The sequence below is a fragment of the Crocodylus siamensis genome, chromosome 2, assembly GCF_052110815.1.
Source record: "Crocodylus siamensis isolate JL-2025a chromosome 2, ASM5211081v1, whole genome shotgun sequence".
In the NCBI taxonomy this organism is placed as follows: domain Eukaryota; kingdom Metazoa; phylum Chordata; order Crocodylia; family Crocodylidae; genus Crocodylus; species Crocodylus siamensis.
In genome coordinates, this window is record NC_143396.1 from 222,423,045 (window position 1) to 222,443,689 (window position 20,645).

The window sequence follows — 20,645 nt, forward strand, 5'->3', positions numbered from 1 at the left end:
GGATCCACTATTGGATTCTATCATGCCTTATGGCCAGTACAGGGGAAGCTTTGGATTTCCATCCAGGATTCCCCCTGCACCAGCAACTAAAAAGCTCCTGCAGCTGTGAGTCCTATAGCACTAGACTTGCAGCCATGGAAGAATCTCACAGCCGTCAGGACTGAAGAGTCCTGCAGCTACAGACTCTCTGCCCCAGTGGCACCCCACAGTGCCAGGACAGAGAGTCTCACAGCTGCAGGACTCTCCACCCTGGTTCTGCAGAGAGCCCATTGAGCTAGGACCCTGGTCAGTAGACGGGGCTCCCAGCCACAAGGGTAGACCCTGCTACACGTGCAAATTAAAGCTGAATAACAACCAGCTGTAAAATTAGTACACATTTTTGAGGTCTAACTTTATAGCTGATTGGACCTTTTAATGGCATGATGGGTACTTTGCACATGTATCTGGTCTCAGTTAATTGTGCTTTACCTGTAACGTGTATAGGGGGGGGCTGGTATTATCACAGAACCATCCTGGGATATGTCTTGCAACAATCTTTTCTCTCCCTCTTACTTCAGGTTTTTCCCTTCTTGAGCCAATGAAGGTTGAACCTCATTTGGGGACTAAGAGATAAGAGTGACTTAAGACTTTCAAGTAAGACCACAGAAATCAGCAAATCACTTGCAGCCCAACAATGTCATATTTTTTTGGTGGGGGAAGGGTTCATATTTCAGGAGGCCTGATCTATCAGTAAGAGGGTTGCAATGTAACTTAAACAGTTTGTGTTTATTTGACAATGGAGTGCAGAATATTTAGAAGCTCTTTAAAATACCTATTTATAAACAGAAAACTGTTTATCAAGCTTCTAACTAGACTTAATCTGGTTCATCAAATTTTGCACTCTCTGGATTTCATAATCATTTGGTTTTGTTACTGTTCCCCTTTCTCTCTTATTTTTTAATAAACCAAACTTTGGTACAGGGAATGGGTCTTACTCTGTGATTGCTCAGTAGCTGCTAGAGTAGAACCCTGATCTTAACTGGGGATGTTGGTCACTGTAATAATGTAAATAATAGCAATAGCATACATATCACTTCCCATATATTCCTCATCTGTTTGCAGCATCTCTGACATTATATTGTAATTATGTTGTCATTTGCTGTTCAAATTTCTTTTTTTCAAACTTTGTCAAAATTTTATTATTGATACTAGAAATTGTGGGACCTTTTCTCCCTTGTTTGCAGAAGTTTTCCCAGACAATTTCATCTTCAGTGTTCTGCATGTTGACAGCTCTTCAAAATTTTGTTTCCATTGTTTATTCTTTGCTTGCTCATCCTCAATTATACCCACTTGCTTGTCAAAGATGAGTGCTATGTTTATCAAATGAGTATCAGTTGTACATATGTTTGTGTGATACAATGTATAAGCATTTAATTGTAACAGTTGTGCACATCTGCTTAAATATCAGGTGTAAAATTGTATGTTATAATATTGCTATAATATGCATTCTGAGCAACAGTGAAAAGGGGATCAGTGGTGAAAAAGGAAGTGAGTAGGAGACAGTGACCAAGAATATCCACTGTTCTATAACTGTTGGATAGATTTTTCTACAGACGTTGGGCAAAACAATGGGAAGAACTGAATTTTAAACAAAGAGCTTTTCCCACCCCTGTCTCAAGGACAAAGGTTTATATATATAAGTTAAGGTACACTTTATTGTAGAAAGCCAGAAATCTAAGGACTGTTTATATTACACCCTGGAAGTAGATTTCTTCTAGATTCTCTAAGCTAAGTCTTGTCCCTGTGACTTGCAGGTTTGGTCCTACCACCTAAGCTGCAGAGCAGTGGGTAGATGCATTATTAGGCATAGTGGACCTGTTAATTCAGGGAAAATAAATTATCAGGTAAGAATACATTTACCTTTCCAGTGTAGAATGCTTTCCTAGCTGCACTCTTAAATTCTGGGAAGTTTCTGCCTTGTAAAGTAATAATTTGGAGTTTGAAGAGAGTACAAATATTTAAAATGCATTGTTTTCACATTTTAATGCATATCTCATATAGTTCTGTGCTGCAGACCACCTTATTATGGATGATATTAGGAACAGATGCATTTATAGGGAAGAATTGGCACCTGATTAGAAGAAACAGTTTACCACTGATATTAACTGTCTAAGGGATTTGGACCAGAATAGTGTGGCAAGTCAGGGTAAGAGCTAGGTTTGGAAGGATGGGAAGTGGGGTGGAGGGTTAAAAAATTATTTTGTTTCATTCTGCTCTCTGTCAATCAGTGCGGCTACTAGCTGCCTTTATTGATTCGTTTTGTGGGCAAAAGAAGAAGGGAATAGAATGCTGAATTAGAAATAATCCAAGAGTAGATAGCTAGTGGGACTGGGGCTCAAGAATCAAATGACTGCTGAGGGCTGGATGCTCTGAAAGTGAGGAAGCATTCTGAGGAGTCAAAGGCAGAAAAAGCTTTTTTTTCCTATCTGTGTCTATCCTACCTTCAAAAACAGTGTCGTGACAGTGGGAAATAATTATACAATGATTATTTTATGTACAATTATTTTTATATTATAATTATTTTTCTTGTTTTTAGTCAAAGGAATCGGAAAAAATTGGGTGGTGGTGGGATACCACAGGAATATTTTAGCTTACCTGTTCATATACTTTGCCCTACTTATAGTTCTGGCATTCCAAGTTGTCTTGCTCATTCTTTTGGTTGCCCTCCAGTGTCCAACTGCTGTTTCCTCCAGTTATTTCTAGATAAAAATTAAATTAGGAGTTAAATTCTCTTTTATCTAAATGTTGAGGCATGTCAACACATTGAGTTTATTTTGGAAGAGACTGAATTTTGGTAAACATGTAGCAATTCTGCTGCATCTATGTAATATATCCAATGAAAATACAATTGTAATTAAAACATTGTTAGTGTTTGTCTCTCCTGAATTAGACAAAACTGATTTTTAAAGATCCAGTTTCTTATTTTTCATCTCAAACGGTATTAACAGGTTAGATGTGGGGCACTATAGCAGTCTTACCCACAGCTTTTGATACCTCACTGTATTTCTAAAATTGTAATGTGTGCAGTTGGGATAATTAAAGCATTTGTTTGGTTTCTCTTGAATCTGTGATATGTCCTCTCAACCTTAGTTGCATTTGAATGTAGCTTTTTGTCTTGAAAGTTCTTGGTGTTTTCTAAATTTTATATTTTGTGTATGTCTTTATAAAAGACAGATTTAAGCATGTTATGTTATATATACAGCACTAAAACCCCTAGGCTGAATGCTACGTTGCAGTAGTTCTAGTTATTTGAATATATGCAGCATTAATATTTATTATTTAATTTTGTTTAAATGTAAAGGACAGGTTTATTTGAATACTAAAGCCTCATAAAGAAGTTAGAGCATACTGGATAATTCAGTTGCATTTCCAGCTCTTCTCTGTCACAAGAACTATGCAGAGCCACTGGAGTGTACCATTTGGGTCTGATTTTAATTTGCTTTTCATTTATTGATTTAGAAAGGTGTGTTAATAAGAAGTCTATGATGTTTATGTTGGTGTGGCAGAGGTCGGTCACTTGACTCCTGATACTGAATCTGCCCTTGAGAGGTTCCTTCATACTCCTGCCCCAGTTACCCTGGCACATCTTTGCATTCATGAAGCCAAGTCCCCATTTCAATTTTCTTGTGCATTGATACTACTATAGTTTTTGTTTGTTTTTGTTCTAAGTCTGCTTTCTTTTTTCCTGTTGGATTAAGTGGTCTTTTCATCTGAAGCTGTTACTTTCCAGACCTGTTCTTTCTAAGATAATTTTAGATCTGTGCAGACAGACCCCCAAATCCTCCTGCTGTAACTTGAAGTCGGTGGAACTCTGCATATATGTAGGTTTCTAACTGCCTGGGTTACATTGCCAAATTGGGGCCAGAGTCCTAAGCTTCTGCTTAAATAGGTTCCATGATAAAGACATTGATTGAAGTATTTAGCTATTGTAAATAATCAAATAACTTTGGCTTCAGCTCCCAGCTGCTGGGGCAGGGGAGGTGGGCAAAGCACTCTGCTGCTGACACAAAGCCCCCAGCCTGCATTGTACTGAAACCAGGTTCTTGTCCTGCAGCTTGTAAAAGTTGCTGGCTGCTCTTCTATGCTGTAAAGAATGTCACAATAAAGTAAAAAATAGAGATATCTAGTAGACAGTGTTCTCTGCCAACCTGGATTAACTGGTATGTTACACAGGCCCCATTTACATGTTATATGTAAAGCGTGATTAACCAATTAATCATGCCATAAGCAGTCACCTGGCCATGCGCTCATTCAATTAATGGCAAGATAAAGAGAGGAATAAGCAGCAAAGTTATTCCACAAAATATGTGTAAAACTTTGTAGCTGCTTCCTATAATTGATTGAATGTGTGGCCAGGGGCCCCTGAAGCTGGGAACCCTGACAGCTGCTCCAAGCTCCCCGGGGGGGTGGGGGGGCAGAATCTGGTTTGCAATCCCACAGTCATGCTTCCTGCCGTGCACATGTGGCACAGCAGGAAGTGTGTTTATATGGATTGCACGTTAGATCCCATCATGCCTTTTCCTGCATTTGTAGAGGGTCTCTCAGGCTAGCCTGCACCCTAGCAAAGTGGTGCTTATTGTTTCGCCTTGCAGTCCAGATGAAAGGCACAGGGCCAGACTGTAGGCCGGATCAGGCTTCATACTGCCCCTATACACAGGGAACCTGCTAGGATGAGGCTTCAGGAGCTCTGTATGCTAGGATCAGGCTCCATGCTACCCTTTGTGCCTGATCTAGTGCCCAGGACCACAGACTGCAGGGCTCCCCACAAAGTCATGGCAGGCCCAATGGGCCAAAGACGTAACATGGGAGCCAGATGTGGCCCGCAGGCTTGGGGTACTGCCCTAGCATATTTGACAAGATTTGTTCCCAGGGAATTAAGAGCCTCAGCCTAGAAGACTTCTATGCTTGGTGCTGTACTTGGTCATTTTCTACTTACTCTGCTGCTGCTTAGATTTCTTAGACACATTATCAGAAGTATAAGTCCTGGAGAAAATGAACAAAAAGTTAGCATAACAGTATAAAGAAGCATGCTTCTGAATCTCTCAGAGGACTGGAGGAGTCCTACAATTTTTAAATTCAAACAATTTCAGAGTTTATACAGAGTGAATGATACTGCTGTAGGTGGATATTATTCTCTTGCTTATCCAAAGTGGCTGCTGCTATTTGTACTAGAAGCCTGTTGCTGGCTGAAAGAAATTGGTAAGGTAAAATAAAGAGATATCATCAAGGGTTAACTAAATCTATTCATATTTAGGGATAAATACATCTCTTAACAGAGTTTGATGAAGTACAGAGAGCACAATTTTGAGCTAATAGGGTAAATAAAACCCTGTCAAGTAGATTCACAAAAAAATAAGTTTTTCATATTGGAATATAAGTCGCTTTTCCAGAGTGCCTAAGGGATTTTTAGTTTGTTTATTTTTTTCATACATTTACTCCAGTCCTTATAGCATGAGTTGGTAGAAATACCTGTAGTTAAGGTTGCTTAACCCTTTACCAATTCTTATACCTTTAATAAACTTTTATTCTTCAGACTTACATTTTCAAGCTGGGTGTCTGGCTGAGAGTTGAATTTTCTTTGCAGTTTTCATATTGTTCAGCCATTTCTGACTCTGAGGTCAGGGCAGTATCTTGTTTTTCTAATTTAAAGTTCTCGCAGCTGTTTCATTGAGATACCACAGGACTGTCTTGCTTTGAATCAGCTTGAAATTTGGATGGCAAATCACTGTTTGCTTTTCATAGTCCTTGGGAAAATCCACCCAAATTTGGGCAGTTTTTAAACTTCTAAAGCCATGGTTTGTACATGGTTACTAAAAGCTTGTTAGAAGCTGGCAGAAAAATTACTAATGTTGTCTCCACCGACTATGCTTTTGTCCTACTGAGCTTTATGCCAGTCATTTTGAACATGTTTTAACTCAGTGGGGCTCACTGAACCTTTAGTAACCTGAGGCTTAGGAGAATTTTTTTCAGCACCTTTTGCAGCCTAGATGACAGAGAGAGATGTGCAATTGGGCACTAGAACTGAAGGCAAAACTGCTCTTAAAACTCCTTGTAATCAGTACTGGACAGCAGGTTGCCATCAGAAAGAAGCAGTCAGATTAAAGTGCCACGGGGTGAAGAGCAGAGGTGGGGCAGTAGTAGGCTGGTAATAAGCAGGGAACATGGTTTTCTCTGATAAATTAAAAAAACCCCAAAAATTTCTGATGAAAATCTGCAGATTCTCTGATAAAAACGCTAAATTCTTTGATTAAAATGGAACACCACTATGTATATAAGTTTTGGTTGAACACAGTGTTTTATGGATATATGTACAATTTTAAAGCAATTTGGAAGCATACCAGCGCCTCAATCACTATAATAAAATTAATTCTAAATACCTAACATTTTTGGCATTTGATTTTGGGTTTTTTATCATGGAAAATCAGAACTCCCCCTGCCCCCTTCACTCACCAGGATGCAGGTCCAGGCCCCTTACTCCCAAGCCACAGCCCCTTAGCGGTGCGCCCCCCAGCCCTGCCGGAGCGGGACTCCAGCTGCCAGGGCTAGGGGGCCAGGGAACTGGGTCCTCAGTCCCCTACCTCCCACAGCATTCCCAAGCCCCAGCTGCTGCCTGTGGGAGGCGCTGGCTGCTGTGGCTTAAGCGGGCAGCAGAGCACAGACCCTGGCTCCCCCTCCCCTGCGGGTGGCATGGTTGGAGTGGAGCCCATGAGCAGGAGCTGCCCTCCCCCTGGGGCCTTCACAGCCCAGTGGGTGGGACCCAGCATGGCAGGGCAAGGTGGGGCCAGGCAGGGAAGCTCTTTGCTGCTGTGGTCCCTGTGCCATCCTGGCAAAGCACCCTGTACCTCCTCAGCAGCAGTGTGGGGCACAACTCTATACTGCTGCTCCTGCTGTTGCCAGGCAGGCAGGGGGAACTTTGTCAGGGTGGTGCAGGGCTCACAACGGCAGCAAGTTCCCCCCCTGGCCCTGCTCTACCCTGCCATGCTAGGTCCCACCTGCTGGGCCCCAGAGGCCCCAGGGAGAGGGCAGCAGGGCAGACAGCCTGCCCCTACCCATGGACAAATCTAGGGGGCACGTGCCCCTCACGACCTCCCCAGAAGTGCACACAGTGGCAGGGAGACGGCCCCAACCCCTACTTCAGGATGAGCCACCTGCAGCCTGACTCGCTCCCTGCTGGGGCCCTGCAGCCACCCACACATTCTAGCCCCAAGCCCCAACCACCCCTGACTGGACAGCAGCTCCATCCCTGCCCAGATCACTCCATCCTCCCCTATGGGGGCCTTTATCCCTCCTTTCCCTCACTTACCTGCAGGAGCTGCTCTCCAGGCTGCTTGGTGACCATGTGCAGGTACATGAACATGGTGCCCCCTGCCTAACCGCCCTCCTCCCACTCCCTCCAGTCCCTTGCAGGCTGGAACTGTATGAGCCTGCAGATTGCTCTTTGCAAAGGTTGAAAATCCATCTGTTAAAATGAGAAGTCTGCTTTTTTTCTCAGTTAAAAGGGAAAATCTGCTTTTTTCCCCCTGTATTTCCATGGAGTAGACAGGGAATTGGGTGAGCTGGAGAAGAGGAAGAAACAAAATATGGATGGGTTGGGGAGAAGGCCTGTCAAGCCAGACCTCTCTTGGTCTGCTATCTGGTACCATGTAAACCTGTACAGCCTGTTCCACGGTCGGGTTGTTGGTGACTAAATTAGTGACCCCTCCTGAGCTAGCCTGGGTGAGGAGGGTGTATGGACATCCAGCAGAACTAAAAACAAGACCTGTCACAGGGTGGATGAGCTTCCTGTGAGCCAACAGCCATCCATATCTGGAGAGGAGATGAGTGGCATCAGGTCACTTTACTCAAAGAATCACCAATGATGCACAGCATCTAAGGTACCCCAACAGTTGCAGTGACCTTGGGATAGACTTGACTTGACTTGACTTGGGAAGAAGGAGGAAGAGCAAATGGAGAATGGGACAGGCTGGAAGTACAATGACAGAGACAAGGGAAAAAGTTGACGAGGGCATACCAGGGAACAGGGGTCTATCGCTATTCGAGTAGACTCCTCTAAAGTAACTGGATTCCTGAGTCCCAATATTCCTTTGTTGTCTGAAGTTAACTGTGAAACATTATGTCAAACTGATTGTTTCATCTTTCCCTTGTGACTACCCATATAGAGGGATAATGATCTGCTGCTGTTACTCTATTCAAGTAATAGAGGTTTGTGCTATGGATCCACTCCTGCCGATGACCATGTGAGGATCAGCATTTTTTTCACATGATAGCATCTTTATATTTTTATTAGCTTAAAAAAAGAGGCAGGTAATTAAAGACTGTATATAAGGTATGTGCACAGGGGGACAAAATTAAAGTTGCACATGCAGCGTATATTCTGAAACTTCTACATTTCTTAGTCTGCAGTCTGAATAACTTGCTTTTAATGTAGTTTCTTAAAAATGTAATATAAGATGTGTAATTAAGATCCCTGGATTCTGTAGTTCTCTGGCAGAAACTCATGTTGATTTAGCATTTTTAATTAAATTTAATTTTTTTGGAAAGGAAGGAAATATTCTTCTGTCTGGTATTTTGAGTTTTACAGATTGTCTTTGGATTACTTTCTGTCTCACCTTTCTTGGCTAAGATTCTCTAGCTCGAGATATTTTTAGTCAGTTTGTATAGCACTTTTAATGATTCATCTTTTAAAAATACTGCACAAAAATTGGCACACTTTCATTTTGCTGTGGTTACTATAATGTTTAACTTTTTCCCATTAATTGTAAAAGCATGTTAAAAATCGGTTCAAGTTGTAGAAGTCAGTTTGTGTTTATGGGTGGATGAGAGGGACAGGAAGATGTCAGGTAGCACAATAAGAGAACTCTACCCTATGATTTGCAACAGATGGTTAAGCAAAGAAAGTGCTGATTTGGGAAGAAAAGGGGAATTGGGAGGCTGTTGGTTGCTAAAAGCGTTCTAGTTTATGAATTTTGTATGTAGCTGAACTTTCATTTTTACATTATTGCCATACTGTTCTTTCCTGCCACGTGCATATACACCTCATATTATGCTGATGATTTTCTGGACTGGATATTGTTGAAGTTAAAAGAGATATATAGATACTGTTTCTGTGTTAGGAGAGAGAGAGAGGGCTTGGACAGCAGGTCATATGAGGAGAGGCTGAAGGAGCTAGGCATTTTGAAGGAGCTTAAAAGGGGGCATGATAGTCTTCAAAAGACTTGAAGTGCTATCATAAAGAAGAAAAAAAAATCTTTTCTCTCCTGCTGCAGAGAGATCCATGCAGATCTATGCAGAGATGCAGTTCAGTGATTTAAAATTGCAGCAAAGTAAGTTTAGATTGAATATCAGGAAAAACGTTACTGTTAGAACAGTGAGTCATTGAAATAGACTGCATAGGGAAGTTGTGGATTCTGCATCAATGAAGGTGTTCAACAATAGGTTGGATGGCCACTGGTCAGGGATGACCTATGTGTAGTTAAGTTCCACTATGGGTATTTCCTATGCTTCTAGTATTTGCTGGTTGCTGTGTGGGTCTGGAAGAGACTTCCCTCTTCTTCCCTCCTCCTGCTGCTACATGCATCAAGGTTTTTTTTGCGGGGGAGGGAGAGGGGTTTGTTTTTTTTAAAGCCTTCCTAAGAAGCATTGGGTGTTAGCTGCAGCCAAGACTGGGGATTGTGACTGAGGTGTGCCAGTGCTCCTGCTAGAACTTAAACCTGGAGATTCCTGGTTAGAAGGTCTTGCCCTTCTACTCAGGGGCAGATCAGCTGTCATATTTGAAATCAGGGAGAAATTTTAGCCCGTAGTCAAATTGGTACGAACTGTGGAGACTTTTGCCTTCCTCTATAGTAGAGGGCATGGCCCTCTTCCTGGATCTCTTGAATATATATAAACAACCTTTACAGCAGCAGGACATCGGCCATCATGGTCCCCCTGCTTGCCCTGTGACATGGTAGGGTGTTATGGCTGATGTTGTCAGGGTTTTCCGTGTAGTTCTGCAAAGATGTTAGACTGTGGATTTGTATGGGATGGTTTGAATAGGGATGATTCTACCTCAGGTAAGGAGTTGGCCTGGATGACCTGCAGACTTCCTCTCCAGTCCTACTTCTCTATGGTTCTATGATATCATAGAACCATAATGATTGAATGCTATTAACATGTATACTTGGAAAAGAAAATAATAGTAGTAGAAATGCTTTACATTATATTTGGGTATGGGGTTAAAAATCATTTGACAATTCCATGTTGACTTTTTTCCAGTAAGTGTGACCATGAGTGTCTGTAGAATTATGAACTTTAATTTCATTGTTGGGGGGGGAGATTCTAGCACTTGAATTTTTTTAAATAAGCCTCCAAATGTGATCCAGCCTTATCCATCATACTGAATCTTGCTTGAAGCATTAAAGAGACATAAACTACTGGAGGTCAAAATGCTGGGCCCAGTCCATTATGCAAGAATTTGGATTCTGCCTTGAATAGTTACTTCAGGATTAAAGTGGTAAAGGAATGTCTCACTTAAACTGTCTGATCTCGCAACAGAAGAGCTCCTTTGTTGCCACTTAAGACAGATTTGAGCTGCACCTGTCAATTTTAATCTCGTGGCTTCATAGTCATCTGAGATGAGAACAAACTAAATACAGCACAGTCCAATATACATACAGGGACTAAAATGTTTTCAGCAGAGACCATCTAAATGGAGGACAGCAATTCAGTCGTTTCTCAGTGGTCCTAAGACATCAATTACAATGCATCAACAGCTATATTTCTAAAGTGCAGATAGTGGAAAATATTTTCCTTTTACATTCTTCAGATGGAAGACAGGAGAAAGATTTTCTCACTTGAAGAGCAAAGACAACTGCTATAAACCACCCCTTAAAAATTTTTGTCAAGTCACAATTTTTTACCATTCATGTTAACAAGATTAGCTGTGGGCAGCATCAGTCTTTCATGATGTGACACTAAAGGAATAAGAAAGGTTAGAATGGATAAAATAGAATCTATTTGAATTAAAATAATTTGGGGCAAAAAATTTTATGTGGGTGATGCTGGGAATCTGCTTTAGATCCCTGTCCAGATTGGAACTGGATATGGATAAAAATCTCCAATATCATTAGCTACGAGAGAGACACTAATTTTCCAGATATAAATTGAGTAATAATAGTAGGGCCCAGATAATCCTGGATTCCTGGCTATGGTAGTGAGTAAGCTTGAATTAAAGATTGATGCAAGCAAGTCTGCAGCTAAGTTTCTTGACTTTGAAAGGGCATATTTTGAGGCAATAAGGGAGCTAGTTAGTGAAGTGACTTTAAGAGCTGACCTCCTCTTGAAACTAAATTGAAGAGCTTAAGGACTTGCTTGTGAAGAATTGTAATTTCTTTAAGTATCTCATGAAAGGGGAAGAATGTGTAAGCAGGTGCTCTGAACCACACTATCCCAAAAAGGATGGGAGTAAACAAAGATAAGATAAGATGCGATGAAATGAGGTGCAACATGGGTTTGCCAAAGGTAGATCATGCTGGACTATCTGGGTATCTTGTCTAAAAAATCTGGTATCTTATTAAAGAGAAACAATCTAATATATGTGGACTTTAAGAAGTATTTGATAGAACACTGCATGGGAAATTATTTGTTAAAGTGAAGAAGATGAAGATTTGTACAATAATTTGTAAGGTGGGTAAGAAACTGGCTGAAGAAGAAAGGGTAATAGAAGTAGTAGCTGGCTGGGAGAAGTTATTACTGGACAGTTGTGTGCTGGCTGGGAGAAGTTATTTCCTAAGGATCAGTTTTGGATCTGACCTTGTCACAAAAGTGTGTATTACAGCAAGTTATTAATAAAACAAAGCTAAGAGATGATATCACAGTAAATAAGACTATAGGAATTGGACAACCTTGAGGACTGGAATAACTGAAATGGGATGAAATTTAAGGCTATAAAATGCAAGGCCATGCCTTTAGAGACTAATAATAAGAATTTCTGTGTTATAGGCTGGAAGCTTATCAGCTAGAAACAACAGAGGAGAAAGGTTTAGGCCTATATGTTATCTGCAAGATAGCTGAGAGACATCAATGTGATGTGGCCATGAAAAAGACCAATGCAAGCATAGCATTAGTCTAGGTATTTCCAGCAGAGATGGGGAAGTATTAATACCATCATAACACAATATACTAGCTTGATGTCAGTTGTAATACTGCATACAGTTTTGGTTTCCTGCGTTCAAGAAAGAAGAAATTTTAATAGCTGCATTGAAGGGATACTCGGCTGATCACAGTAGTAGAGAGCCTATTATAGGAGATGAGGGTAAGGACTTGGCTTATTCAGCCTAGTAAAATGAAGGCTGAGAATGGGATATGATTGCTCTCTACAAATATGGACCACATTGCATAGGACATTTAGTATAAGTTAAATCTGTGTAATGTTATACAGTATTAAAGTTGGAACGGATTAAGAACAGATGCACAATAATGTTTGCTACAAACACTAACATGCAGTTTGTATTTTGCTACTAGGGGGCAAGTGAGCAGGCATCCTGGCATGCCACGCTGGAGCCATTTTTTCCTAATTTTATAATAGCAGTTGAAAACAACTGAGTATAGAAATAAGTGCTGCATGACTGACCATTTTGCTGAGTATGCTAATTCCAATCCGTCCTTGGCCTGGCATGGTATCTCTAATCCCTCCTTGACTGACTGTCCCAGCTGGACTTGGATCTCCAGGGGCCTTCTGAAAATGATGGATGGTGGAACCAAACAAATCCTTGCCCTGGCTACTCTAATCCATAGGCACTCTGTGCTTTGGCAGTGTGAGCTTCTAGTAAGGTGCTACTTTGAAGACCATGATACTGCCATGGGCATCATGCTGGCCCACTTGCAGGAGGCCCAACATAGATTTAATAGATTTCATAGACATTAGGGCTGGAAGGGACCTCGGGAGATCATCGAGTCCAGCCCCCTGCCCAAAGGGCAGGAAGTCAGCTGGGGTCATAGGATCCCAGCAAGATAAGCATCCAATTTACTCTTGAAGGTGTTCAATGTAGGCGCTTGAATCGCCTCCGCTGGCAGACTGATGCTGCAGAAGCTGGGGTGTTGTGGCCATGCTATTGGATACAACTTTGTCACTGCTGAGGGTTACCAGTGATGCTGGACTTTTGCTCGAAACCTGGAATAAGGAGCAGTGGCAGCAAAACTTTAGGATGTCCCATGGCACATTGATGGACCTTTAGCTGACCTGGTCCTCTTGCAGGGGTTGGTCCTGGGGCTGGTTTTGTTCAATGTCTTCATCAACAACCTGGAAGATGGCTTAAAGTGCATCCTCAACAAGTTTGCAGATTAAACCAATTTGTGGGGTGTGGTATATATGCTGAAGGGTAGGGCTAGGATTCAAAGTGACCTAGATAAATTAGAGGATTGGGCCAAAAGGAATCTCATGAGGTTCAACAAGGACAAGTGCAACATTCTGCACTTAGGATGGAACAATCCCATGCACCACTACAGGCTGGGGGCTGACTGGCTGGGCAACAGCTCTGCAGAAAAGGACCTGGGAGTTACAGTGGACAATAAGCTGAATATGAGCCAGCAGTGTGCCCTTGTTGACAAGAAGTCTAACAGCATACTGGGCTGCACTGGTAGGTGTGTTGCCATTAGGTCAAGGGAAGTGATTATTCCCCTCTATTCAGCACCGGTGAGGCCACATCTGGAGTGCTGTGGTCAGTTTTGGGCCCCCACTACAGAACAAATGTGGACAAATTGGAGAGGGTACAATGCAGGGCAACAAAAATGGTGAGGGGCTGGGGGACATCACTTATGAGGACAAGCTGAGCTAACTGGACTTATTAGTCTAGAGAAGAGAAGACTGAGGAGGGATTTAATAGCAGCCTTCAACTATTTGAAGGGGCGTTCGAAAGAAAACATGCGGTATAGGGGAGGTAGAGCCTCACAGAAGATCAACGTTCATTGGTCCCGTACGCACGAGAACCCTAGTAGTCGGACCTCCACCACTGAATTAAGACACAAAGTCGTGGCTGGCGAGATTGGGGGAGAGACTGCCCAGGGGAGGGACATCTATACAACAGGACGCCAGGGATGGATAAGGGAACAACCCTAAACATCTGGAGCTGCTCGGCACGTGACCGGATGTTTGAGGCCCGACGGGTGCAGAGGTTAAATTATGCACTTATGTAGGATGATTTGGCTTGGGACGATCCTACCTCAGGGAGGGGGTTGGTTTAGATGACCTGTGGAGGTCCCTTTTAGCCCTACCTCTCTATGAGTCTATGGGATTCAGCATATTTTTGAAGAGGCGTTCAAAACACTTTCAGTGGTGGCAGATGACAGAACAAGGAGCAGTGGTCTCAAGTTGCAGCAAGGGAAGTTTAGATTAGGTATTAGGAAGAATTTTCTCAATAGGAGGGTAGTAAAACACTGGAACAGGTTACCCAGAGAAGTGGTAGAATCTGCATCCTTGGAAGTTTTTAAGACCTGGCTAGACAAAGCTTTGGCTGGGATGCTCTAAGTTGGGGATGGTCCTGTTTTGAGCAGGGGGTTGGACTAGATGACCTCCTGAGGTCCCTTCCAACCTTAATTTTCTATGATTCTATGAATGTGGACAGCAGACCCCAGATATTCCTAAAAACGTTAAGAATCAGCACAGAGTTGAGTAAACTTTCTTCAGAGTTAGAGGGAAAAAGTTGCCTAATCAACAGGAAAGGTTGCCCAGTAGATCAAATTTCAGTGACCCATGTACTGTAGCAACTAGACTAGAGAAGTGCACTGATATATAGTATTTCATTCTTATCCATGACAGTCAGAACGTGTGTGTGTGTGTGTGTGTTAGAGGGGGGAGGAGGAAGGAAAGAGATGACATAAAACTAGTCACCAGTTAGTGTTAAGTGATAAACTCTTTTTCTCTCGGACCTATCAGTAGCTGTCTAGAATTTAAGCCAGCAAACTTCTTAAAATCCTTTGAATTATAGCTCTAAGAATATTCTATAAAAGGGGAACAAATACAGTTAAGATGAATTGGCATCACAGAAAGTGTAGATTTGGGTATACTCTATAGCAGGGAATTTCTTTTCTTAAAATGCTTAGATTTCCTGTCAATTTTACAGTGAAGTTTTTAAATATTCTTGGAAAGGTAACGTACTTTCAACACTAATACGCACCTACAGTTCTAACTTCAACAAAATAATTGTGACATTAATCCTTTTTTTTAGAATTGTTTCTATTTATTGTCCAATCTATATAGTCCCAGAATGTTTGGGGAAGGGGGAGGTAGAACACGGTGGATCCCTTTTTCTTTTCTCTAATGCATTGCTTTTTCAGACCTGAAGGAGTATGAGGTTAGTAAGAAAACAATTCTGTTAACATCAAATTAATGACATTATTATGTGTAATGCTGCTTTGAGGTCACATAAGGAGAATAGCTATAGTGAACATAAGGCACGGATCATAGAGCTCTGGAGCTTCTGTTCCAAAGAATGGCTCAATTCTTTCTAGAATCATTGCATTATATGGAGGTAAGAAGGGAGGCTGGGAGGGATGTCATTATTTGAAGAAGGATAGGAATTAAGTCTCGTTATTAGCTTCTGTGGCTGCTTTTTAATCAGATTCGTTCGCCTGGGATTTTTACTGATTTCTTAGAGCACTGTTGCTAAGCAATTTGTTCCTATGGCTATCCAGTGAAACCATAAAATGCTAACACTGCAATTTGAGGGACTTGTATTAATATTACATATAACTTCTTGTTGCATTTTAAGCTCTTTGTATTTTGTTGCATCTTAAGCCCCCTCTGCATTTATTAAATATATTTGTGAACTACATAGGGGTGCCCTTGACTAAAACAAAGATTTCAGACTAAAAGTTCTAGTGTTACTGATATTAAAGAACCTTGTCTTACACATGGACATTCTTCAGAAGCTCCCCTTACGTATCTTCGAGGTATTCAGAATTGCACACCAACAGCCAGTCCTGCGTTTCGTAGTCTCTTTTTGATACGCTTTTGGACACATCATTAGAACTTTAACAGGCGTGTGTATAAGTGGTGGTTAGCCCTGCAAGTGAGAGCGAACACAATTCTCATTACTCAGGAAATACCACTACCTGGTGTAAGGAGCACCATGCTGAACTTTTGAGAGAGATCCCATCTTTCTTTCTACACAAATACTGGTTATACTGCAGACAGACAAGGTTCTTTGGGTAAATCTGATCTCTTTTATTAGACCAGCTCAAGCAGCTTAAACAATTCTTCTTTGTACAAGCTTTTGGGTACAAATAACCTTTGTCAGGCTGAAGAAGCATCTGCAGTTGGTTTGTGCTCTTCCTGGATTTCTTGCATGCATACCGACCTCTGGCTGCTTTATTATTCATTCCATCCAGGAAGAGCATAGACCAACTGTAAATGCTTCCTCAGCCTGACAAAGGGTATTTGTACCTGAAAGCTTGTGCAAAGAAGAATTTTTTCCAAGTACTTGAATTGGTCTAATGAAAGATATCAGATTTACCCAAAGAATCTTGTCTGCCTATGCCCTTAGACCAACATGGCTACAACCTATATGACTATACCACAGGTTAGCACAAGCATGATGGATTTTGAAATCAAAACACTGCAAGCAGTGGTCATAGTACACAAGCTGTCTAACAGAATTCTTACTAGATAATGCTGCAGAGAGGTTTTGAGCATGGATTTGGAGGACAATGAGCTGGCTTTGTGGCTATTCACAGGGGGTTCCTTCCATACATGCAGGGCATGGAACAATGAAACTAATTAAACAAATAAATGATGAAGGCTGGCTGTGGTGGCAGATTAGGGATGGGAGTCGACATTCCAATAACATGTAAGAAATGACAAATAGGGAAAAATCAGTTGTGAGGCGCACAGTGGATTGATTTAAAGTAAAGGCAATTTAAGTCAGTATTTTAAATAATTAATTTTAATCAGCATTTTGACTTGTACTTCAGTTATTTTCTAAAGGCAGTTATATTCTCATTGACTGATAACTGTTCAAATATGTACATTTAGTTAATATAGCCTTTATGCTAGATTTGGTACTTTTTTGCTGCATACAAGGGATGCTATAACCATATACATTTACTTAAGCAATTTTCATTTAAATTTTTTAGTTTTAGTATGTTAGCATGTGGTGAATGATGCATTATTTACCATTTACTTATTTACTAGACAGCTAACTTTGAGCTCATGGTGTGTGTCAGGCAGTCGCATCAGAATGGTAACTGGGATGTAATTGGAAAAAAAAAGTTTAGTAAAAATCAGAAATCCAGCAGAGTTAAACAGATTGGGGTCTGAGGCCACCCAGGGTATCTCAGTGGATAGTCAAGACGAGATATATAAAGATGTCTACTAGTCATAGGTTAGGACGTCATACACGTGGTGGTTTTTCCAGTCTTTTGCACATGGTAGCCAAGGCATTGGTCCCATACAGGATCAGATTCTTTTTATGTGACATGTTTTTCAGTATCTATAAAGCTTTAACTCAGAAGTTAGATTTCCCCCCCTCACTGGTTCCTCCTTTACATAAAAGGCACACAACCTGTAAATCGATATCTGATAGTTTCTCATAGATCTCTTGAGTGCATATTAACAACTGTTACAGAAGTAGGACATTGCCTGTCATGGTCATCCTGCTTTACCCGTGGCAGGTTAGGGTGTTGGCTCAGAGTTGACAGCAATTTTACTAAGAGGTTGTCGCAGGGAGGAACTGAGGGATAGACCCCAAGAAGCTAGGGGGAATCCGGGGGTCAGGAATGCGCGGGGGAAGGAGAAAGAAAGAAGGACAAAACAGAAAATACCTTACTTGTAGCAGGACCTGCAGTGAAGCCGGAAATGGCGGCGGGACCCGAGTGGTTCGTTAGCTGCGCCTTTATACAGCTGCAGCCTTTATACAGCTCAGTTAAGAGGGGTGGCAGGAGCCAGATGGGGAAAATAAAAAAAGGCGCTGGTGAGGAAGTGGGGGAGAGAACCGGAGGGTCACCAGCTGGGAAGTCGCTCGCGGAGCCCCCACAGGGGGTGATAGGAGGGAGAACTGCCTCTTTCAGTGTAGGAGGACACTGTGAATTTCGCCGCAGGGAGGACGCCGCTGGCGGGAGCACAAGGAGCAAAGGAGCAGAGGCACCCCACTCAGACCAGGAACTCAGACTGGAAGACCGAGAGGAGTGGGACAGCGGGAGTTTCATAGTTTCATAGTTTCTGGGGTCTGAAGGGACCTGAGTAGATCATCTAGTCCGACACCCTGCCGCAGGAAAGAGTACTGGGGTCAAACAACCCCAGCAAGGTGTACATCTAGCCTCATCTTAAAGACCCCTAGGGTAGGAGCCAGCACCACTTCTCTTAGAAGTTGGTTCCAGATCCTAGCCACCCTGACTGTGAAGTAGCGCCTCCTGATACCTAGCCTAAATCTACCCTCTGCCAGTTTTTGACCTTTATTCCTGGTCACTCCTGGCAGTGCTTGGGGGAACAGGGACTTCCCCAGTGCTTGCTGGTCCCCTCTGACTAGTTTGTAACAGGCCACTAGATCCCCCCTCAGCCTGATCTTGTGGGGGCTGAACAAGTTCAGGTCCCGTAGCCTCTCCTCATAGGGCCTGCCCTACTGCCCCCAATCATGTGAGTGGCCCTCCTCTGGACCCTCTCCATGTTGTCCACATCCCTCTTGAAGTACGGCACCCAGAACTGGACGCAATACTCCAACTGCGGTCTGACCAGTGCCGCATAGAGGGGGAGTATCATCGCCTTGGGCCTGCTTGAGATGCATCTGTGGATGCATGACAAGCTACAGTTGGCCTTCCTAACTGCATCCCCACACTGCCGGCCCATGTTCATCTTGGAGTCAATGATGACTCCAAGATCCTTTTCTGCCTCTATACTGACAAGAAGGGAGTTCTCCAGCCTGTAGGTATGGTGCCTGTTGTTCCTCCCCAGGTGTATCACTTTGCACTCGTTGGTGTTGAATCCCATCCTATTCTCATCCACCCACCCTTGTAACCTGTCTAGGTCTGATTGCAGCCTATTCCTCCCTTCTAGCATGCCCACACCCCCCACATCTTAGTGTCATCAGCAAATTTGAACAGGGTGCTTTTTACCCCCTCGTCCAAGTCATTGATAAAGATGTTGAACAGTGCAGGCCCAAGGACCAAGCTCTGCGGAACCCCACTGCCCACAATCCTCCAAGTCGAAAATGACCCATCCACCACCACCCTCTGGGTGCGGCCCTCCAGCCAGTTGGCGACCCAAATGACTGTGTGAGTGTCGACACCACAGCCCCCCAGTTTCTTAATGAGAACGGGGTGAGAGACAGTGTCGAAGGCCTTCCAAAAGTCCAGGAAGACTATGTCCACTGCTACCTTTGCATCTAAGGATTTGGTGATCTGGTCATAGAAGGCCACCAGGTTGATCTGACAGGACCTGCTGCTAATGAACCCGTGTTGGTTGCCCCTAAGCATAATCTCCCCTTCTGGCCCCTCGTAGAAATGCGCCAGAGTAATTTTCTCAAAAAGCTTGCCCAGGATGGAGGTAAGACTAACTGGCGTATAGTTTCCCGGGTCCTCCTTCCTCCCCTTTTTGAAGATGGGAACCACATTGGCCCTCTTCCAGTCTTCTGGCACCATACCAGAGCACCATGAGTGCTCGTAAAGCCGCGCCAGGGGTCCTGCAATGACCTCAGCCAATTCCCTCAGTACTCTAGGGTGGAGATCATCCGGACCAGCTGATTTGAATACATCCAGTCCTTCCAGAAGTTCCCTAACTAGTTCCTCACTAACCCTTGGCCTAGGTGCGCCTCCCCTGGGATCCAGCAGGGGGGTGACTGTTCTGGTCCCTGCTTAGGAAAATGGAGGCAAAGAAATCGTTAAATGTTGGCTTTGTCATCTGGTGTGATGACCAAATTTCCTAACATCCTGCAGGCACCCCACATTACCTGGAACCTTCTTTTTACCCCTATGTATTTGAAAAAGGACTTCTTGTTGTCCTTAATCTGGGAAGCTAGTCCCAGTTCCATCTCCACCTTGGCCTTCCTGACTGCCCCCCTCCATCCTAGAGCAACTGCAGTATAATCCTCCCTGGTGATGGCTCCTCCCTTCCATTGGGTGTACACCTCCCTTTTAGCTAGGAGACATTCCCGGATGCTTTTGGTGAGCCATGGGGGCTTATGCTCCCTTCTGCTCCCTTTGATCTGTGTTGGGATTACCTCCCTTTGGGCTTGGAGGATCGTCTCCTTAAGGAGCGACCACTCTTCTTGGACACCTGGCTTCTCTCCCCTCTGGTACCTCAGTGCTTCCCCAACTGTTCTTCTTAGCTCATTGAAGTCCGCCCTTCTGAAATCTAGGGCTGCTGCCTTGCTGCCTTTGTCACCTTGTGCTGGATGAATTCCAGCAGGTGGTGATCACTGTCACCCAGGTGGTCGAGCACCCGCAGCCCCTCACCAGGTTGTCTCCCATGGCCAGTACCAGGTCCAACAAGGCATCTCCCCTGGTGGGGCTGTGCACCTCCTGGGTTAGATGGAGGTCCTGCATTCTGGCTAGGAACTTACGTGAACGGTCAGACCTGGCTGACTGCTCTTCCCAGCAGTTGTCTGGAAAGTTCAGGTCCCCCATGATGACCACATCCT

At 43.2% G+C, this 20,645-nt stretch overlaps 1 protein-coding gene across 9 annotated transcripts in view; it reads left to right on the forward strand.

The window, feature by feature from the left end:
* Positions 1–20,645, forward strand: part of GPHN (gephyrin) — a 612,917-nt gene that overhangs the window by 123,642 nt on the left and 468,630 nt on the right. The window contains exon 2 of one of the 9 annotated variants that reach the window (XM_090033175.1): positions 558–633. The exons of the other annotated variants lie outside the window; for them this stretch is intronic. Coding sequence (XP_089889301.1) covers position 633 — 1 coding nt within the window. The 5' untranslated portion in view covers positions 558–632. The remainder of the gene's footprint in view (positions 1–557; positions 634–20,645) is intronic. 9 annotated transcript variants of the gene reach the window in all.